The following is a 22018-nucleotide window of genomic DNA, read 5'->3' on the forward strand; positions in this document are numbered from 1 at the left end:
GGTCATTAGAGACTATGCTTGTTATCTGACCATTATGAAAGAGGTTCTATAAAAGGGACACTTTGTGTCCATAAAATTAACCTTTTCCTCATGTAAACTATGACATACCATCTTCTCCAGAAATGGCTTAATTCTGCATGAAAGCAAACAAACCTATGGTATTTACAACCATAAATACCATAGAAGGCACAAAACAAGCAATGATCAGACCTCAGATGAAATTTAAACTTACATTTTGCAGTTTTCTTTAACAACTAGACTAGTGAAGTTCTTCAGCTGCAATACATGGACTAACAGACATTCGCTTCCACTGTCATGCCTGGAAAATAAATTTCCTGTGTTAGTCACCAAGCATCAGTATTTTGCTTAACAGCTAGAGATGATAGACTAAAAATGTTAGGAATGTAAAAGCACCCTTTCCTGTTAAAGCTCTTACACAAATCAGTTTAAATCAAAAGCAATTACACATATCACACTCTGATAACAGAACATTATTATCAGCTACAGTAAGGAGCTTATCAGAACTCAGAGAATTAAACATTATTCAATTTGAAAAGAACAACATTCCTTACTGTGACTCTTGATAGTGAACAGGTTTTATAAAATACATTCCTTGGTTTCAACAGTTACACCATATGTATATACGTGTGTGTACAGAAAATGTGTAATAACATATCGATTACACTAGACAAAAATCAGTCTGCATTATTTTCATGGGTTAATGAAATTAAATAAAACCCTCTACTCTTTCACATGAATTTTGAAATGGAACTAACAAACCTGGTTGAGATTTGAAAATTGCAAGCTTGGAAATTAATTTTTCAACACTTAGAGATTCTGGAGGGATCTCAAAGATACAACATCCTGCCACGCACTGGTATGATGTGTCTGTCCCCACTCTACTTCCAATACCAACAACAGTATGCCCTAAGCACAGGATTTCAAAGCTGTATTTGGGAACTGTAATTGTATCTGTGTCTTCACCTGTGACTTTTGTAAGGTAGTCCTCCTTTACCTGGCATAAAGAGATCTTGCTCAGAGAGACATATCTCTATATCCATGTTCACACTAATGGCCCAGAGAATGAAAAGAAATCCTACTGAATGAAGGCCCTTTTACCAGCCAACACTGAAAAGAAACTGAACGAACTGTGGTTAAGTCACCAGCATTGAAGTGGCCTGTGACTGACTAATCTGTACATCCACTAAACTTGGCTGCCAGTTCAGAAACTTCTTAAAACTATCAACTGCAGTTTAGTTTATTAAAAAGTTAACAAACAAACCCAAGAATCCTGAGTTGTCAGGGAGAAAAAGAAGTAAATACTCACAGAAATCCAACATGTATTTGTGGTTCTTCATTACTGGCAGCATCACCATAAACAGGCTCTTCCAGATCTTCATTTCTGCAGGAACAGAAAGTACTGTTAAACTACATACTGACCTAAGCTGTTAAAACATACTGAAACAAGCAATTATTTTGTGATGTGTGGACATAAACAATTGTTTGGCAATACATGAGGGACTAGTAATATAGAAAGAATTGAAATATCTATTTACAAATACACACAGAAGAATTCATTATTTTAAAAAATGAGGGTTTAGAATACGTCTTTCAAAACACTTAGGTTATTTTAATATTTATCCTGTCTTCTCTTTAGCATCCTGAAAACCTTTTCTTCTCAGTTACTGTTTATTGTGTTAAAACAACTGTATAAAGCAACAATCATCAATTCCATCCTTCAATCATTTGGTCAACCTACACATTTTCAGATTTTTAGCAGTTCATATATTTCTTCCTTGCATTTATACCTTTATCACATACTACCAGGAATTGTAAGTCACACTGCGTATAATTTTATTTTTTTATAAATGGTTGAAAGAAAATTACCGATTCATGACTAATAAGCTGAGAAAACTATCTTTCAAGGCAGAAGTTTATGGTGCTAAAATGTTAGAGGCAACAAAGCAAAAGGCACTTGGCACTTGTAAAGATGACAGCGAAACTGCATGTAAAAAGCTACTTTAAACATGCAATCTAATATTTTTAAGTTACTAAGAATGAGCAATTTTGAAAGCTTATTCAGAAATTCACAACAAATTCTTTTAGACCATATGGTAGAACAGGAATATTTCCACCTTACTATGCATTTATACACCTGACCTTTTGCTTAAAGCTTCAAACACGCCACTGTCACTAGCCAGTGAATGATCTGAGAGACATGCTGAAACTCGCCTGGCTCTCCTCTCCGATCTTCTACCACTGTCTCCTCGCAGAGTTACAGCTGTCATGGAGAAAAGACAACATCAGCTCAAGGCAACCTCTTAAAAATTAAACAAGAAACATTTATTGCATCAAAACTAGTGGCAAAATAGCACAAATGCAGCTCATTGTTTTTCTCATCCAACTTTAAGTTAAAAACTTAGAATACAATTGACCGGATATGTTATGTGCGAGAATTAAGGAAGGAAGTTTGTGGCTAATTCCTCTCTGACGGGACTTAGTATAAACCAATTGCATTGTTACTAAATGCTTTTCTGGTAGAATAATCCCTCCTGAAGGAAGACTTACATTAATTCAACATATGTACACATGATATCCTAAACTTTTAACATTTACCTACTGAATGTACAATAGACTGAAAACAAACACAGAAACTAATTCTTTTAAGAAGTTATCAGATAACACAATGTGAGGTTTTGTTCTCATTTGTTTCCTAATACAAAGTCTCAAAGCATATTGTTTATACCATCACATAATAGCAGCTTTTATTTACAGTCTGAGAGGCATTATCAAAAAGAACCAGTGCTTTCCAACTCACTCAGACCACTGTTCTTTCAAATTCTTCGTGAATGACTTGGAAAACTAGCTGGGGGAGGAGGAAGAAATATTCAACCCCCTCTTTCACCCCCCTCCCTGAATCACCAGCAACACCATAAATAGCTAACTCAGCAATCATTTTCATGTTTTAAGTGTAGTAACAAAAATGATGTATAACATCAGGTTATGCACAGGCAAGTAGGTATAGCAGCTACCAATCCTTTAAAGTACATGCACAAATAGTAATGCTCAAGAACTGCATAGGTAGGGTTTTGATCCCTCAATGATAGCTCCTAAGTTGAAATTGTTTTCCTCCAAATCCCAGAGAGAACCATTAAATGAACTTGTGGAAGTGCAGTTTCTTCACTGTGCAGTGAAGAGCTTTCACCAACTTGCCCTTCTTTTGCTTGAGGCTCAATGATTATCCTCAAAGCAGAAAAGCAGTGTCGGAGATGCCAATTTAAAAATGGAGAAAGCATCTTACTTGCTTCTACTCAAGCTCAGAAACTCAAACAGCATGGAAACATTCACAGTTTCAGCAGACAGCATTTGGAGTGACAGTAGCACAGTGCGCACCACACTGGAGACAGGCACCAGCTGACATTTATAGCTTACTGCCCTGGGAACACGTCTTACTCAAAAGTAAAAACTTGTCAAATACCTCTGTTACACACTATCTTAAGGCACCAAAAATCAAATTCTAGTACCTAACCAGTAAGTTTCCTTCAGCAGAAGGTGAGCCCATGGCCTGAGGTCCATCTGCAGAGCCTAGCTGAGGTACCGACAGTGAGCAACCCCCCTGAATGGGACCCATCTCACCTCGCACCTAAGCACCACCAGGACAGGACATCAGGGCTTGAAGCCTGATATAAATCCCCCCCCCCCCCCCCATATTAACACAACCACGCCATTGCTGTCAACAGAAGTGTCTGAATAGGTTAGATTTAACCCACCATGGGACTGGCAGACAGGATGCACTGAGGCCGGCAGTCCTACGCCAGCTTGAGGTACATTCCTGTTATCAGGCCACAAACAGCTGAGGATCCCAAAAATCACAGAGTCCTGTCTGGAGTTAAAGCTCCTGTGTATCAATGGAGCCTGTTCTCTGTACCTGTGGATCCTTAAGTGGCCTTGCAGACCTCTCCAAATTCAATGAAGGATTTAGTCAGCTTCAGCTATGCAAGAAATTAATCTGCTGACCAGGAACAGCCCAATCTGCATTTGTTTCTGTGCCTGGAGAAAGAACCATTTTCCCCACTCCTCCAATTACAACATCCCACCCTTACTGTACACCACACATCATGCAGTACTACTTGTGTCATCCTCACCACATAGGAGAGCCAAGTTCAAGCTAGCTCACAGAAAGCAAAGAAACTGTATTTGGTGAGCCCACCTCTGAGCTCTGTCACTGCTATTTATGCAGAATAAAAAGTAGCACTCTTAGAGACATATCTTAATGCGGAAGTTTCCCAGTAACTTCACATCACTGGAAAGAGGCTGAACTCCACAAAATTGATTTAAGTTTTGTATGAAAGTGCCTCCATAATTTCTGTACTAATTTCAACAAGTTACAGTAGGATGACTTCTTTTTTGTAAATAGGCCTCTGGCTCACCCCTCTTTCTGAACACTTTGTATAGATTTAAGGGATGAAAGACCTCCAGGGCTCTCTCCTTTGGAGGTTCATGTTCTCAATTTGTCTGGAAGGAAAAACTGATCTGAAGCACCAGTATAATCTCATGAAAAACTGACGTGTTACAACAGTGTCGTAACTTGACAACTATTTGCTCACTGCCTAAAGGCCATGGAAGCATTTGATAACATCTGGACAATCCCAGTGCATTTGGGAGATGTAAATGCCAAAACATGCCCTTGACATAAAAAAAAAAAAAAAAAAAGAAAAACGAAGAAGTGTCAGCAGGAAAAACTGGTCAAGAAGAAATACCAGATCTTATTTTAAACAGAGCAAGGTACAGCACACGTTGCAGACCTTCCAGCACCGGAAGCTGAAGAACTGTTTAAAAATAAAGTTTCTATTATAGACAATCACCTATCATTTTCTTACTTAAGTAACAAAATCAGCGAACAATATATATGAATTTCCAGAACTACTAGGTGCCAAATCTCGATAAGTATCAGACAGCCCCAATTAAAAGACTGTTCTCAGGTATCATTAGCTAAAAAGTGAACTTCAAAGGAAATGCTGATGGCCAAGATTTCATTAGCTCAATAATACATAAGCATGTTTCACAAGCTTAGAAGATTACAAATACCGCACATCAGCTCAAAATGCACTTCTACAAGAGTCAAACACTCGTAAAAACTGAATCCAAGACACAAACAGACTTTACCTACTGTGATGCTGTCAGGCATTACTATAATATAACAAAGCTGAAAGTCACAGAACACTTTTTCCAGGAATTTAACTACAGCCATGAGTATATTGTTTAGTTGTCATAGCAAAAAACTAAGTATGCCATAATGATTAAACAGATACAACTGTTTAGATACACAATATCAAACAAAACCAAATGTAGCAAAATATCCTGTTTCTTCACATGCAACTCAAAACCCCACCAAGACCCCCAAAACCAGCAACACTTCACACAGAAAACCACACTGGAATTACAGGCAAAAACAGCACAGTAAGTAGTAATTCAGGTTCACTTACAGTGAATTTTTCTCTTGTGCCGCATGAGAAACAAGAAAAAATGAAAAGCACACAATGATAAATCATCTTTTAGGTTTATGGCAATATTTTGCAAACAAGTTATTATTTAGGCATTAAAGGAAACATAGGCACTTGAAAGATTATTTTAGGGTAGAAAGCAAGAGATAGTGAAGATACTAAGCCCAGTATTTTAATATGTTTCCTCCCACTCCCGGCTTTATAAATATAATGGATTTAATTTCTCAGGCATATTCATTCCATTCACACTTGTTAACATCTTTCACGGTGTGTCCAAGATAGATATAAAACAGCAGATCAGCAACTGAATATCAGAACTGCAGGTCCTGAAGGTCTCCTTGACCTTGCCTAAGTGTTGATTCAGTGAAAAGTATGTGCAGTTTATTCAGTGTTAATCCTCCAGGCACCCAGAATTTGCAACTATTACCTCATTCTGTTCCTAGTGAAGGAACAGGCGAAAAGATCTGTCAGAGTTGAGAGTATCGCGTTATACTGCCAGGCCATTGGGTGGCAGCAGCAAAGCACACTGCATAGTAGCTTAGTGAAAACCAGAACCCCCCAACACCTGGGGGTTACCAAACTGGGATATACAAGCTTGATGCTCTATCAAATTCTTCAAAAACAAGCGTACAAACTCAAAATTACTTCGAAATTCCAACTGCTACTTGCACACAAGTATATTACAATTGCAAACCCACCAGCTAATGTATGGAGCTCAACATAGTCATGACTCCAGCCAAAAATCAGAATTTTTGCTTAAGAAATCGTTTTCAAACTAAAGAAAACACAAACAAACAAACAAAAAACCCCCAACCAACCAACCAAAAAATACACTACAGCCTGGCTCCCTTTTAACCATACATTCTTCCTCAAAAAGGAGCACAAAGCTCTCTGTTGTACACAGAGAAAAGTCTAACCCCTGACTAGGAGCTGGACACCGGAGCAGTGACAGCAGGTAGCACAGGCATATTCTGCCAGAAGTTTTCAAAGAAACATGAAATGTATAAAATGTGACAGAGAAGGGAGAAAAGGAAAAACTAAAGCAGGAACTTGACTCTCATCCTGTTGCTCCCTAGGCCTTCAGACCTGGCCTTCACTTCTAGGAAACACGTACGAGCTATAAATGAACTACTACATATTTTCGCTTACCACAATGGGTGAAGACATGCTGTGGTCTGATCTGAGGTTTAAAGAAAGCCTCAGGAAGCTTCTTCATGGCACTAATTTAAGCACAAGCTTACATGCTGGTCTCTGGAATTCTGTTTATTTTGGTCTGAAAGCTACAATATGGGCACTAGAAATGTTTACATCTAGAAAATACAAATTCTGCAGCAGTATGTTCTGGCAATGCCAGCTGCATTAAGGAAAGCAGGTGAGTCTAGACTCAAATGCTGTTTGAGCAATAAAAGCTTTTTAGCACATTGGTGAAGTTTTCTTTTTAAAAATACAAAGCTGAAAGCTGTCAGTGTTCCTTCTCATTATCACTTGACAAGTAAGATTTTGGTAGGATGATACCTTTGTGGTTATATTTCACATTACTCCTGACATCCTAAGTCCTGAATGCAACATTATCCATAATTAAGAACACAGAATTTTGGGTATAGAAATGGGATGGAAATGATAATCTTCAATATTAAAAAAATACTCGTAAAAGCCCTTCTCTACTAGTATGGTCTTATTAGAAATATGAGTAAGCCAACACACAAAAACATCGTCATGGAGGAATACCCGTTTTCACTTTAACAGCAATTCTTAATTTGATTGACTAAAACAGGAAAAGAAATGCCATGTGCCTGTATGATCAGGATTTTAAATGTTTGTTTTCTGAAAAAGAAACTTTTTCAAAAAGTTTCCTTTTTTGATCTTTCTAATTTACATTTCTCAACCATAGTGCCTCAGAAGCTTCCACCAATACAAACTAAAGCAAGTCTATCAACTTTACAGCCAAGCAGAAGAAAACTCAGCAGTTATGTGCACTGTGGTAACTGCACACATTGCTCCTCTACAATCATACAGCACAGGTTCTCTGAGACAACCACTCAAGCAGATTTTCTTACACACCCCTCAAAGAACTGTATTCAGAAGTACAGTGCACCATGCACTCATGACCCTCATGCCGCCACCTTCTGCTCCACTGCAGAACTCAGACACGTGAACCTGGTCTGGGGTGTGTACGAACTCAGCATGGAGTCAGCCAGCCTTCAAGCACTGTCAGCAGCATCACTTCATGCCTGGTCTTGTGTTTGTTTTTTTCTGGGGGGTGTGTGGGGGTGTGGGTATGTGTGGCAGTTGGTAAACAACAAGTTGTTGGCTTTGAGTGATTAGCGGTTTGTAGTATAGCAAGCCAAACGGAGAAACAATCTCTACTATGCCAATATGCTTAGGTCTGCATAACATTTCCTATGATGACGTGACAAAATAGTATGTCCAGAAACTCACCTCCACCAGTCTGGACAGCAGTCAACTGTGGTCCCATTTCTCGCAACACTTCATTGTCCACAGGGTAAGTGGACGTCTGAGATGAGCTCGTTCCTTGTGTTTCATCATCGCCCAATGCTGTGGCCTGAGCCCTGAGCATTTCCAGGGCTCCTATGCTCGCCATCTCCTCAAAACCTTCTGACATCTGAGCCAAGGGAGAATCTCGAGATGCAGAGAGAAACGGAGTATCCAGAGGCGAGCTTGGAGGGGACAATGATGACAAGGAGGACCGCGATGACAGGGATGCCAAGGACTGCGGGGTATCCAGAGACCTCCGCTGCTTATTGAAATTCGAGTGTCCAATGGGATCAGCGTATGGCACATCCTTTGTGAGAGACTCGAAGGGAATTATGTCAAAGCGTAGATGCTGCCCATAGTCTGTAACGCTGTCTGATTTGTCATACTGCGGAAGGCCATAGATGTCCGTGAAGCTGACTGAGCTGAGGGAGCCTCTGCTGGAGGCCAGGGATCCGCGACTGGAGGCCAGGGATCCCCTGCTGCTGCCAGAGGACATTGTGAGGGTGCTAGCTGACAGACTACAGCAGGCAAAGAAAGAGAAAACAGAAAAGGCCCTTTCAAACACAGTCACATACACCAGCTCAGACATAAAAATGTCAATCCAGATTACACAAGGAATTTTGCATGTATTCAGTACAGCAACACAGAGACATGATTTGGTATTTTAATGTCTAGCTCGTGTCTCTTGCCCTGGTCTCAAGCACAACCACGACTGGAACACTGCAAGTGACAAGCACATTAGGACCAAGTGCCTGAAGACAAATGGTTCAACAAGACAAGCGTACTCTTTCTTCAAGCACGTAAGCAGCCATAATTTGGCAGAAGAGAGGCCAAAGCAGGATCTGGATCGGTGTAAATCAATTCCCCTCAATGTAATGATCCAGCTTGAATTTGTATTAATGATGGGTAATAAACGTATCAGGCAGAAGAAGCGTGAAGGGATTTGGAAAGTCCTAACAAACTGCTGTGTAAGCTTCACCATCACAGGTTTTTCCAGTGCAAAATAAAAAAGATTTCACGATGAATCCTATTCCAGTTCCTCTTACCACTCAGACAGTTAGGGAGAGAAGTGACAGCGAGAGATGAAGTGAGACACAGCAGGAGCTGAGCTTTTGATGTTGGCATGGTGTTGAGCTGGGGAATCCCCAAGAGCTGAATCTAAAAAGGCAGCTGCAAGCTTGAATATGCAAAATATTCTGGGCTTCTGTGTGGGTCTTAGCACATTCTTGTATTTAACTGGCAAAACTTTGTCAACTCATAAGAGATCAAAGACCCCTTCCTTTGGACAATATTAAAATCTCACAGAACGTAAAAGACCGTTATCTTCATATCAGGAAAACTGTGACAATATTATGAAGGGATTTAAGTATGTATCTTTTCAGAAAAATAAGGTAACATAAAATTCCCACATAATAATGTAACCCAAATAGCCATCCCTATTACTAGTTATAAAACTCCATCCAAGTCATCACATTCCATAGACCAAACTATAAATTTAGTAAAAAATGAATTTACTTGGCATACATACGTAGAAGTATTAGAAGGTAAACTTTATAGATTATTAATATCCTTCTCTGCTGCAGTTAAAATTTCAAAATCTCCTGGTTTTACATAACTCACCTTTTTAACTGGGAGTGTAAATATGAGGTTAAACGTGTAGCTTCTTCTAGCTGCATAAGCAAACAATTTCTCTTTTCCTGTAACAGTATCCTGCAATTCAACAGATACATATTACTATTTTTCTTTAATACAGCAGTGCTCAAGAAGTGCTAGGAGCTTTCCAAGTATAGAAAAATATCACTGCATTGCAGTTTGGAATATAAAAGTAAATCTTGCTAGTTAATGAAAAGTTTTAATTCATCCAGCTCATACGTAGCTATGGTAATTTCAGCAAGAACACAAGAACCAAGACTCCAGCAGAATTCCCAGACAAGAAAAGTAACTGAGGCACAGTGTAGGAGTCATGATGTTGAAAATACATCACAGCAATTAGCAAAATTATAAAGTCCTAGGTAAAAAAAAAACATCAGTCTACAACGATTTTTTTCCGTTGCATCAACCTGACTGTGCCAGTAAAATACAGAGAACTACTATGCCTTTCATTGCCTTGGCAGGAAAGAAATATTCCAAACAGCCCTAATATCCAAGCTAATTAGTGTCAAATTTCAAAGATAAAATGGAAAATTTTTGGAGGACTTCTGTTAAGCAGTAGCCATAAAACTCAACTTTAAGCTCTAATTCTAGGTGTTTCAAGTACATTTTTTTGTAATTAAGTTGGTGACACATTTTGAATGCTAAGCTATGGCAAAAATCTCTGAGACTTATTGTTTGCCCATTCTAATAGCAAGCATCTGAATTACTCAGTACCAGTGCCAGAACACAAATGGAACGTAGCTTCAATGCTGTTAGTCTCAGACAGTTATGATACCTTAAATTTTGTATTTTGAGAATCTTAAAACTTCAAAGAATAGATTTCATGTAGTGTTATCACATTTGTTAATTTCTTGAATCCAGAATTACAGGCATTCATAGTGCTTTGTTTTTCCAAGCCAAATCACTGAACTTAGAATAAAACCAGGGTGCTAAACATGTTCTGTATTGTACATCATTTGTATGTTCAGGAAAGTTACTCCTCCAGCCCTGCTTTCATAAGCTGGCTGGAAATTAGGATTCTGATAGAAAGTTTGGAGAAAACAGATCAAACTTCTCCCAATCCTTCAGACCTTCCTCAACTGCAAAGACAGCTGTTAGAATTCAACACCTTAATGGGCAGGATTTAAAAAATTAAAAGTAAGTCAAGAAAAAAGAAGAAAAAGAGTCCTTCTGGATAAAACCCAGCAGCATTAGTGTCAATAAACTTTGGATGGTTAAGATGTGAAAAAAACACGTCTCTATTAGCAGGAAAAACATAAATCTCTCAACTTCTTTGGCCTCCAATTTCAACAATTCATATGCTGGCAAGGGGCTGTAGTGCTACACTCCAACAATCCCACCACCCTCTGGGGAGCTCCATTCACTGCAACCACACAGTAGAAGCTGCACACCCAACAGCGTTCAAGCATGAAACTTTTCTCCTGCTTCTGTGGACCCCAGACCAGGTTAATCAACTGGTGCAAGGAAGGCTGCAGCTCAACTATGTAAACTTACATGATAAAGGCACTGCATCCAGGAACCAAAAAGACAAATGGATGCAAGAAACTTAACCAATTCAAAACTTAGGAACCTACATTCCCCAGTCATCAGTGCTGTAGGTACCTGTGCTGAGGGGCAAAGAGATGCCTCCAACTAAGGCTGCCAACATCTTAAACAAAAAAACAAAAACAAAAACCCAACAGAAAAACAAAACTCAAACCAAAACCCAACCTCTGTCATACAGATTTTAAGTTATTTCTGATCTGCACATAACTCCGTTCCTGTAAAACTCAGAAACAGTGCAGACCCAACAATTATTTAAAGAGGAAGCTTCTTTTTATTCCACAATTTGGAAAAAGTAGAAAAAGAAAAGCAGAACTAGGAATGGTTTTGGTTATTCCTGAACCTAAGACAAACAAATAAATGGGCTACTAATAGTTAAGCTTTCCTCCAATTCGTTATGCAAAAATAGATTGCCTTTCAATATTATTCTAACTTCTGCTCAACTTTTTGCTAGCATGTGAAATATCAAGTATCACACTGGAACGCTGGTTTCCACAGCATGAACTACATGGAAAAATAGCTTGGCTTTCTTGCCAACATAGCATGCGCTACCTAACATGAGAACCCAAAACCAACAAATAAAACTTACTACACTGCAGTGTAAAGTGAACTCCCTTTTCTGTCAGTTTAAGCTGGAAAGCCAATGTAACAATATTGCAAAAACTGCAAAATATAGAACACTGAACTGTAGGCTGGCTGTGAATTTTCTATTTATTGCCTGAATTTACTGCCTGAAGTAACCCTTTTCAAAGGAACTGAAGTTCTCAAAATTTGTGTATGCAAGGCACTTCCAAATACTGTAAAAGTGTCTTAATTATGTAAATATTAACCTTTTCAGAAATCATATTAAAGCTTGTTCATGTAGTTTTCCTCAGGTGTCAAACTAGGTTTTTATCACTGTTTAAGAGAAGCAAGTCTGGGAAACAAGTTTTCAGTGCTTTCACTGGAAGTGGTTTATAGTTACAAGAAGAGGTTAAGAGGCTTTGTCCATTTCTCTGGCTACAGGAAAAACTGGACAACTTTGAAATAAACACAGTGTTTCCATTAATAAGTTTGGGGGGTTGTTTTTACATGTAACTTGACATTTAATTTAAGTTTTCAAGAATGACTCTGTTCACTGTGCTCTCTGAATGTCAGAGTTGGGATGTGCTCCCACTGCTGAGATTGCAAATTAAAAGGAAAAACTGTATACAAAAGGTAGTAAAATCATCATTTAACTTTCCTGTTATAAGGCACAAATCAAATATAGGAAAAGGATCTTTGTTCTGATGTTTTTGGAGATGAATATTACTATACTGCAAAACAAGAAGAAAATGTTGCACTCTACAGTTACTGTTATTCATGTCTCTATTATCAGACAACATCACTCAGATTTTTTCCAAGCATCTTTTGTAGCTCTATTCTGATCTTTCTATTCAGAAGATGAATGAAAGGAAAACTAACTAGTCATTACCACTCTAACTCTCCTTCAGAAACCTTCAAGACATTCAGAATTAAATGCCAGTCAGAAGCAGCCTCTTCCTTTCTTGAAAGCAACTTACTCCAGAAACACTCTGTTGTTTTTTCTTAAACACAGTGAAATTCCCTACTTTTTCTTTTGGAACTACTTACATGGATCTTAAAATAGATAAGAAAACAATTTAAGTTCCCAAACCTTTCTGTGGCCCCATGAGCAGACGTTGCTCGAGCCCGCTGAATTTCATCCTCCAAGCGTCTTTTTTCTTCCTCCAAACGTGCAATGTCTTCTGGGGATCGTCTCTGCTGACTGATGAGCTGCAGCTCCTGAAGAAGAGCCTCCTTCTCTTTGATGAGCTGAAGACGGTCCCTGTCCGCTTCAGCCATTCCTGGCCAAGATTCATTATCTAGCAAGGCCAGCTGCTGTTGTATATTCGAAACTCTAAAAGAAGATAAATATATTTCAAAAGGCAGAAGAAACAAAGATGAAGACTAAGAAGAAAAATACTAAAAAGTGAAGCCTATTGACTTCTGTGATTTTTCTTCTTCTAAAATTCAAACCAAGAAAATTTAGAGGGGTTTGGAAGAGTTATTTCTTTCTGCATTTGGGGGTGGGTTTTGTTTTGGGTATTTTTAAGACATTAAAGAACTGAAAGTTTGTTGCCCATACAGCTGAAGAAGTTGACCATCCTTTCCTTCCTCATTCTTCCACTATCAGATCTTAACTTGGGATTTCAAAAGTGCAGGGGATGAAGGGGAGATGTTTTTCTAGTGACAATAGGTCTGTATATTCATGTCTTACCTAACAGAGCCATTCAAGTGGCTGAAAATATTAGGCAGTCCTGACTGACAGCATAATGTTAAGAGTAAATAAGCTGTTAGTAAACAAAATAAGTCTGGAAGAAAGGATCTACTGGTTGCAAAATATAAGTGGCTTTAGACAGATCCATCATTAAATCAAGCAATAAATAAGCTAACTTTATTTTGTAGTAGGCTTTATAGTCGAAAGTAGTCTCCTACGTCCTGCATCTCAGACAAAACCCACAGACAAAACAATGGTTGCAAAACCAAGACATTTTAAGAAAACATTCCGCTACAAACAGATTTTGAGCTCTTATAAATATTATAAAGAAGACTGAAGCTAGAAATTTCACAGATATTTCTTCTGGCAAATTCTAAAGGTACATAAGCATTATGAGGGAGAACACTACTGCTAGGTAGGCAATGAGCAATTCAGACACTTTAGAATGTTACAGTTAAAATGAACAGTAAATAAGAGAACATCTAGCTGTCTGATTTTTGAATATTTGAAAATAAAGAACTGTGCAGTTATGCAGTTGTACACCTCAGTTTCATCTTCACTTTAAAATGGTAGCATTCAAAGCACCATAAGAGATTATCACCTGATAGATAGATAGATAGATAGACAGACAGACAGACAGATAAAAGCACATTTAAAGCCAGCCATAAAAGTGGAATATCATTCATTCCTTTGGTAAATTAATCTTTTTGGTTTTCCAAAATATCTGGTAAGAAAGAAAATAACAAAGTAAGGTAAAAGCATATAACAAGCAAAACAGATCTGCAGAAGATCCACAGTGTGATAACACGTTTAAGGATAAAAGAAGCATCATAAACATGACAAAGGTAAGGTTTTCGCCATCTACAAACAAAACCTCATGCAATGTTTATTTCATACTGACATCTGGAAAGTATTTGGCCATCTTATTATCAGGGGAAGGGAAATAACCTATCAGTATAAATCATTTTGCAATGAGTGCATTCACATACAAATAGGAATTTCATTGTGAATTTTTTCCAAGGGGTTTTCCCCCCTTAGATTTCATTTACAGCAACTAAAGAACTTGGGTATTATGTTACATTTTAGTCTAAAGCAGAATACTTTGTCAGGCCCTTCAATACCATTTCCTCCTCCTTGCATTAATAACCAACTTCCTGCCAATAGCTGCTGAAAGCACCATTGTGAATCAATACACATAGTCTACGTATTTCATGCCTCAGCTATTGTGCACGAATTCCAGATGCAGCTTCCTGAAGAACACCTCGCCCCATTGACAAGACATCAGGGCCAGGAAAAGTGAGCATTCAGGACCCCTCCTCTTCCTTACCCACGCTGCTATGCTGTTAAAGATCCAGTAAACACTCTTGAAGGCACTTACGACTTGATTTTCAAGTGTTCAGTGCCAAATGAAACAAATGGGGACTCTTTCAATTCTTTCAACAGAATTACAGAATTCAGGTACAACTGAGTTTATTCATAGCTTGGCAGGCAAGTGTGAATCAGATGACCCCTGGCAATGTATATGAATGACCATGTTCATAAGCTCTTAAACGGCCTGTGGATGAAAGAAGTTGAGATGTATCTAGTTAAGCCACTGGATTATAAGACAACTGGAAGGGGTAACCCTCTTCTTCATTTTAACACAATTGTTTTGCTAGCTATCTTTCTAATGCAGGGTGAGCTGGTTAAGAAGCTGACCACAGAAGCAAATAAATGCTAATGCAGGCAGCAGAGAAGACAGAAGTACCAGTAGGAAAGAGGAGAAGATGGGATCCCCTTTGTCAGTGCTATTTAACCACTGAATCCACTCTTGTATCGAGAGTGGTAAAAAACAACTCTCGATACAAGAGGTTTTAATCTAGACTCCTGAGCTTGCTGAGAACCCTTCTAGTATGACATTCCAGTTTAAAGTTTGGTTTTTTCCTCTCAATTTGTTATGACGATGCTTTGAAAATAAGAAGTCATCGTACAGTAACTTAGTTATACTTTATTAAAGGGAAAAGTACTGCTGTGGATTCCCCTGACACTCAGCATTTCAGCTGAGTCACAATAAATGGATTAAAAAAAAAGGGGGGGGGGGGGGCGGGCAATTGCACTGTGCTTATCCATGCCAGATTTTATACCTAGACCACACCAGACATTCTCACTGCTAGTATATTATATAAAAGTATTTGTTCTGTGTTTTCAGACTCAGTGCATATATTCGCCTACCTTAAACACTCAGATAAATCAATGACTTGGCATTGACTGCGATTTTAAGAAAAAGAAAAAAAAATTAAGATGCTTTAACAAGCCTCTGATTTTAAAATACATTTTTCCTTCCTTTTGGATATTTTTTAAGATAGTATTTTTTAAGTGCAGTCAATGTAAAATGGTAATTTTATCTGGCCTAATGCCAGATCCTGAGGTGCCTAGTCCCTAGTGGGAAAAAACAGTTAATTTTGAGCCATCAACATTCCAGGCATTTTGCCCATTCCCATCCTTGCATAACAAGTGCTGAGGAGCTTGCATTCCATGCTCAAGTAGGTGGTATCAAATGACTGGTTTCCTAGGTAGGCAGACCAGCTTGCTGCTTATTTCAGTATTTAAAAATTTCAAATGGAGATGAATGTAACAGGCCCAGTTAAGCAGAAAAGCAGGAGGGGCACAGATGGGATGACAAACGCTTAACCTGGAGATCTTAAGTAAACTTGGATTCAAAATGGCAAACATGCTCTGAAATACCCATACTAATGTAGCTAGAATGATGCCTAGCCCAGGATAATGTAGACATAGCGCAAGGGTAGAGATCAGTACAGCCAGTAGTTTACTACACAAACTACACCATGCGGGTAAAAAAGGCATATATTTGCAGAATTTACAGCATATCTGAATTGTTATGTATCTACACAGACAAAATTATACTGCTGACCCCGAAAACACTTCTGTTTTAAAGAGGTTATTTATTTAAAAAGCATGAGGAGCGAGATTAAAATAAAAATCACTTTTTGTGAGATGGAAGATGTTTGACTTACAATTACAATTAACCCCATGTTTAGACCATCACTCAGATTATGAACTAGGCAGGTGTCCTGAGGACAAAAATACTCCAAAGCAATACTAAAGTCCTAACTCATGCTCATAAAAGGGACAAATTTTGAGTATCCTACAGCTGGCACTTTGTAACCTACAAACTCTGGTCTTTCTAGCTTTAACAAGCTCTTCCAACTTACTTTGTTTGAGCTTTCTAAAGAAAAAAGCCCAACACAGTAATCCCCTGCATGTAAATGCCTAGATTTTTAGGTGACATACCAGACTACTCTATAGCTCAGGCTCCTTTGTTACCTGAAACAAATGGGAAGACTGGTGAAGATACAATGAAAATTCAATTATAATCGGGAGGAGAACAGTGGCCAAATCACACAAATATGCAGACATAATCAAAAAAAGTCAGCCCAGCTTACTCCTTTCCTTAGGCTTATAATGGGCTTATAATTGGAGCAAATTCTCTGCCACTTCAGATACCAGGGAATTTATCCCACGTGCAATACCCAGAGAAGGTGGCTGTGGCACTGAAGACACATAATGAAGGGTGTAAGAACTCAGTAACTTCTGGTATTTGCAGACCTTCTTGAAAGTGAATTATGATTTATATCCAAACAGGGGAAAGCTAGAGAAAGGGGAACAAAGAAATAGAAAGAACAAGAAACTGGGGAACTTGGCCAAATGCTCACAAAATTTCTCCACTGTGTCTACTTTGGCTGTGCCTGCACGTATGTGCCACTGTGGCTTTGGCAGACAATGCGCGTACACTCTGTAGAATATCCAGCCTTCTTGGCAGCCCAATTCAGTAACAAGGAGGTCTTAAATTGGCTTAAGACACTCATGAAACCCTTAGAGCCCACTGGCATTCTGCAGATAAAATTTGGTATTCACATTTAGGAAAACTGCAAAGCCTGCTAAAACTGATGGAGAAGAGAAATTTAGTATTTGCCCCAATTCCCAGGTAAACTGGTAAAATAAAAACTTTAAAGATAGTTCAAGAGCATGGCTCAGCTCCATTTATAGCCCAAACAGAAAGTTTCCTATGCTTCAAACTGACACTGGGAGATTTAGGTTTAGCTGACATGCCTGAGCCAGATATTTATATGATATCAGACAAATTACTTCATCCCTAAATCAGATTTTCAGATTAGTTGAGTAGAATAAAGCACTAGAAATGAGGCAATTACACCTTGAAGTCTGCCTACACCAGATAAACTTTAATAGGAAAATACTTGACTATGTTATTGTATCAGTACTGAATGTTGCTATCAATAGCCAACCAAGGTGTATTTTGTCAGTACAAGCACAAGTTGCACTCCCACACTTCTGCTTGTCCTACTGCTTTTAAAGCCCAACTGAAAATGAATTTTGACAATCAGACAGCAAGTTTGTGACAAATAAATTATTCAGCAACTATACCAAAAAGAAAGAAGTAACAGTCTTAAAGGGGATGTAGAAGCATTAAGCATAGCTGAGGAGGAAGCTTTTCCAAGGCTAAAATAAATTAGTTGACGGCCACTGTATGATTTCAACAACTGAACTGAAAAATAGTATGTTGGAATTAAGATTTACAGAAGGCATATACAAATTACCACTTTAGCACCCAAATTAGATAAGCTGGTTGAAGATGCATGGATGTATTAGTTTACTGAAGTCAGTTACCATCAGACTGGCAAATAACATAATCACAGTTAAAAAAGTAGGTGCTTCTTTTTGGAGGGATCATTTTTCATCTATTGATTAATATACTTTACAGGATATGAGGCACCACAGCAATGACATTTCAGGACCATTTGCTAATATACTTCATGTAGTCATTACGTTGAACTGCACAACTTAAGCATTATCAAACACTTTGCTTTTGACTTCTCTTTCTATGAAACAGTCTATTCAGAGAAGTGCTTGAGGGGTACACTTTCCAGTGCGCAAATGCTTTCATGAGAGGTGGTCTCACTGAAATAGCAACTGAAACTAAAACCGCTATTTATCCAGCCAGCTTGGGGCTGTTCAAAAAAACCGTCCTCTCTCCCTCTTGCTTCTCTGGAGGGCCACACTGACAGATCTGAGAGGAGAAATTTCATGGAAATAAGGTACAGTTTATTTAAAAATAATGGGGGCAGGGAGAGGAAGAGAAGAGTAAAGAACAGAAGAAAAGTGACTGAGCCTCTCAGCAGCATGATTGGTAAATTAAATAGTAGAATTGATGTGCCTCCTCCCAGAGCCTGGATCGGACACAGGAGAAAGGACATGATCTTCCCCAGCATGCTGAAGATGTCAGAACCCACAGCTCACAACATCAGAAATACCCATGGGAAAAATTAAATTGCAAATTATCCAACTTCCTTCCAGTGGGAAACTGAAGCGGAGAAAAAAAAATAGCTCTGTGAACATCTCGATTTATGCAAAGGCCAAACCACTCAGCAGTTAAGAGATTTTTGAAGGAGGATTAAAATCAAATTATCTTTTATGAGGGAGAAGAGAGATTTTGGGATCATAAGCCAACTTTCCTACTATCCCTGGGTCTCATCTCCTGAATTCCTCAAGATCATTCAAAAATCCCAACGCTGCATTTTCTTGCTCACACTCCATATACAAAGAACATACTTTTATTTTTAAGAGCTTCTTTCCTACATACATCAAATATTCTGCTAGTATCTAGAGCTGTATGATCTTTTGGTTAGATGCACAAGAGTGACTAAAATACAACACACTGACCTTTATTTTGAGGGTCTTTTTTCCTTCTTTCCTTTAACATAAAAGGACATACTTTTCTCCTACAGTGTATTTTAAAAGTCTCCCATTAAAACTTAGAAATAAGACAGTCTGTCTGTTGTACTTAAATGTTTCCATACCCCATCTGATGAGCAAGTAGTTCTAATATACTGCTTTACAGTTATGACTTACTGTAGCATTTTAGTTTTCTACTGTGTAGATTTTAATCCATCACAGCACATTCTGTCACCCACACTGTGCAGTAACAGTAGATATTTCACCAGCCAAGGGAGAACGAACACAAAGATATTTAGTAGAGACAAAAGCCCTACAGAAATGCCAGCAAGCTAAGGGGAAGGAATGCATGATAAATGAAGAATGCAACCACAGAGATAACTGGTAGGGGCAATGAGCTTTGTGCAGTTCCACTCAGAAGCTGAAAGCTGATTACTTCCGTACAACATTCTGGGCAGAATAGGGATACTATTTTAAAGCAACTAACACGCTTTTGCTAAATAACAGACTATTGTCAGAGCTGTTATCCTGGGACAGCAAAAGTACCCTTAGTGCAATTGCTGTTCTCTAGTTGGAAGGTTAGTTACCCAGATTTTCTACACTTAATTAACATCAAATCCCATCTTACTTCTGATGTTCAAATATACTGCATTCCATGCACAAACAAATGTTCAGTATTTCCAGCTAAGAAATGCTGCTACTAGAAACCCACCTCTCAAAAAACCAACTACACCCCCCAAAAAAAGCCCTACCACTCCATCTTTTCCCTGCAATAACACACAAGAGGAAAATTGCTTTGAAAAACACAAGTTATGTCAGAAAACCAAACTAAAACCACTTCATACAATCTTTACAGCATCAGTGGCTCTGTTAAACTAAAAAGTACAAAACTAAATTCTATCCTTCTTCCTTCAGCAACTATCATGAACTCCTAAATTATCACTGCGCTACCAAGTGCTAAGCGTTACGCCTGTGTCCAAACAGGACAATGACAGATTTTTGTTTTGCCCCTTTTTTGCCCAATTATTCAACTTTTACTAGGTAACAGTCACTGGTATTCACATGCAGTATTTAACAACACAGACTTTCAGTCCATTTACAAATCCTGACAATTTAGCTGAATATCTCTAACATGCTTGCACCAATTTAATTTCCTTTTTTTTTTTCTTTCCTTTTTCTTTTTTTTTTTTTTTTTGTTAAGCCTGTATTGCATCCAAATGTGAGTACATTTTGCAGGAACAACAAAATAGTGAATTGCCTATAAAGCTTTCGCTCCCTGCCAACCCATATGACAGCATTATGATTTCCCCCAAAGAAAAAACCATAACATGAAAAAAGGGAAGCAAAAGTTTAGAAATTTTTTAACCCTTGTTATGTGATGTAAAAACGTTGCCAAAATAGACAAAGTTGAAAAGGAAAAAAAAATTAAAACCAAAGGTTTTCAAAGTTGACCATACATAATGTTTTAAGTGTCGGGCAATTTTAATAAGAGAATGTTCTAGCAGCACAAATTAAAGTAACCCTAAGCGCACAGAATTACTATGTTCAAGTCATCAGCTATACCTACACTACTAAATAAGAACAGATTGCTTTTACAAAGCCATTAAAAAACACTGAAAGATTGACATTAACAAAAGAAATACGTAGCATAAGCAATTAGATTCAAGTGAGAAATAAATCTAATTCAAGTAATTTTTTTTCCATCAGATTCCTTTTCATTCTCAAAATTTATTTTTTTGTGTACCCTTCTGTTCAGCTCTGTACATCTTCATTTATCTCACAAGAGGTTCTGCATTCTTTCTTTATACTGAGTTCACAGTTTTGGTACACTGAACTTAGAACACAGGTATGCAAAGCTTCAGATGCACTGACAGACTAAGCTGATATATGTAAATTTAAAAACTGTTTACATTGAGGTTTAAGAAGAGGAGGAAAATGTAAACCAGTTCAGTTAAACTACTGCAATTTTGTTTATGCAAGTGTAGAATTGGGTTGACATTTAGCTTTATCTCTGCAAACAAATTTAATAATCTTATGATAAAGGTTTATGTTTATCTAAGCTTTTATTATCTGTGAACCACTCAATAGTAAGCAAATTAGTCTTGTTAAAGACATTTCAGCTAGGAGGCTGCTTCCAGTTCTACTTTGAAAATTTCAAATCACAAGAGTAAAAATTAAAAACAACAAGTTTATCTTTAATTACCTTTTCTTGGCCTCTTCATACTGCCAGTTCAGTCTTACTCTGTCTACAAGTCTTGTTTTGTCATCAAACCCAAACTTTTCAAGATTTGAAGAGCAAAGAGGGGGAAAAAGAGAGGAAGAAATAAGATTTTAAAATTACTCTTACAATAAAGAAAGGTATAAATTGAGTCTAACTCACTGGACTCACCAAAAAAAACCCAATGCTTTAGGTAATAACATAATAAAAATCAATTTTATGCTTTAGAAATACAAAACTAGTTTATTGCTGAACATGCATAAGATAAATGAGCCCTTTCAATAAATTACAATCCCAGAAATCAAGGGTTAGCAAACTGAATCATTAATGAATGGTCCAAGCTTTCCAACATTATCCGAGCCTAAAATAAAAAGAGTATTTAAAATATTTTACTACTTGATACAACTATTTTACGGACTTTAATTAGAAGTAATTCAGACTAACTTTCCCTGTACTGTGATGTGTTACCCAGGACTTAGATCATTAGTGTGTTTTAAACACTATCACAAAAACATCACCTGAACCAGTTGTTGAACATGCATTTATACTAAAACTCCTACTGTATTCAGTCCAGTTTGTACAACAACTTCTTTCCTT

At 37.9% G+C, this 22018-nt stretch overlaps 1 protein-coding gene across 4 annotated transcripts in view; it reads right to left on the bottom strand.

Annotated features, from left to right (window-relative positions):
* WWC3 (WWC family member 3) overlaps positions 1 to 22018 on the bottom strand; it is a 105335-nt gene that overhangs the window by 19353 nt on the left and 63964 nt on the right. For 3 of the 4 annotated variants that reach the window (XM_065677467.1, XM_065677468.1, XM_065677466.1), the window contains exons 8-14: positions 21407 to 21480; positions 12850 to 13092; positions 9621 to 9710; positions 7944 to 8518; positions 2161 to 2281; positions 1328 to 1402; positions 233 to 319 (exon numbers count right to left, since the gene is read on the bottom strand). In XM_065677467.1, coding sequence (XP_065533539.1) covers positions 233 to 319; positions 1328 to 1402; positions 2161 to 2281; positions 7944 to 8518; positions 9621 to 9710; positions 12850 to 13092; positions 21407 to 21480 — 1265 coding nt within the window. The remainder of the gene's footprint in view (positions 1 to 232; positions 320 to 1327; positions 1403 to 2160; positions 2282 to 7943; positions 8519 to 9620; positions 9711 to 12849; positions 13093 to 21406; positions 21481 to 22018) is intronic. The other variant, XM_065677469.1, reaches the window with a different exon arrangement.

Source organism: Lathamus discolor, chromosome 4 (assembly GCF_037157495.1).
Source record: "Lathamus discolor isolate bLatDis1 chromosome 4, bLatDis1.hap1, whole genome shotgun sequence".
NCBI classification, from domain to species: Eukaryota; Metazoa; Chordata; class Aves; order Psittaciformes; family Psittacidae; genus Lathamus; species Lathamus discolor.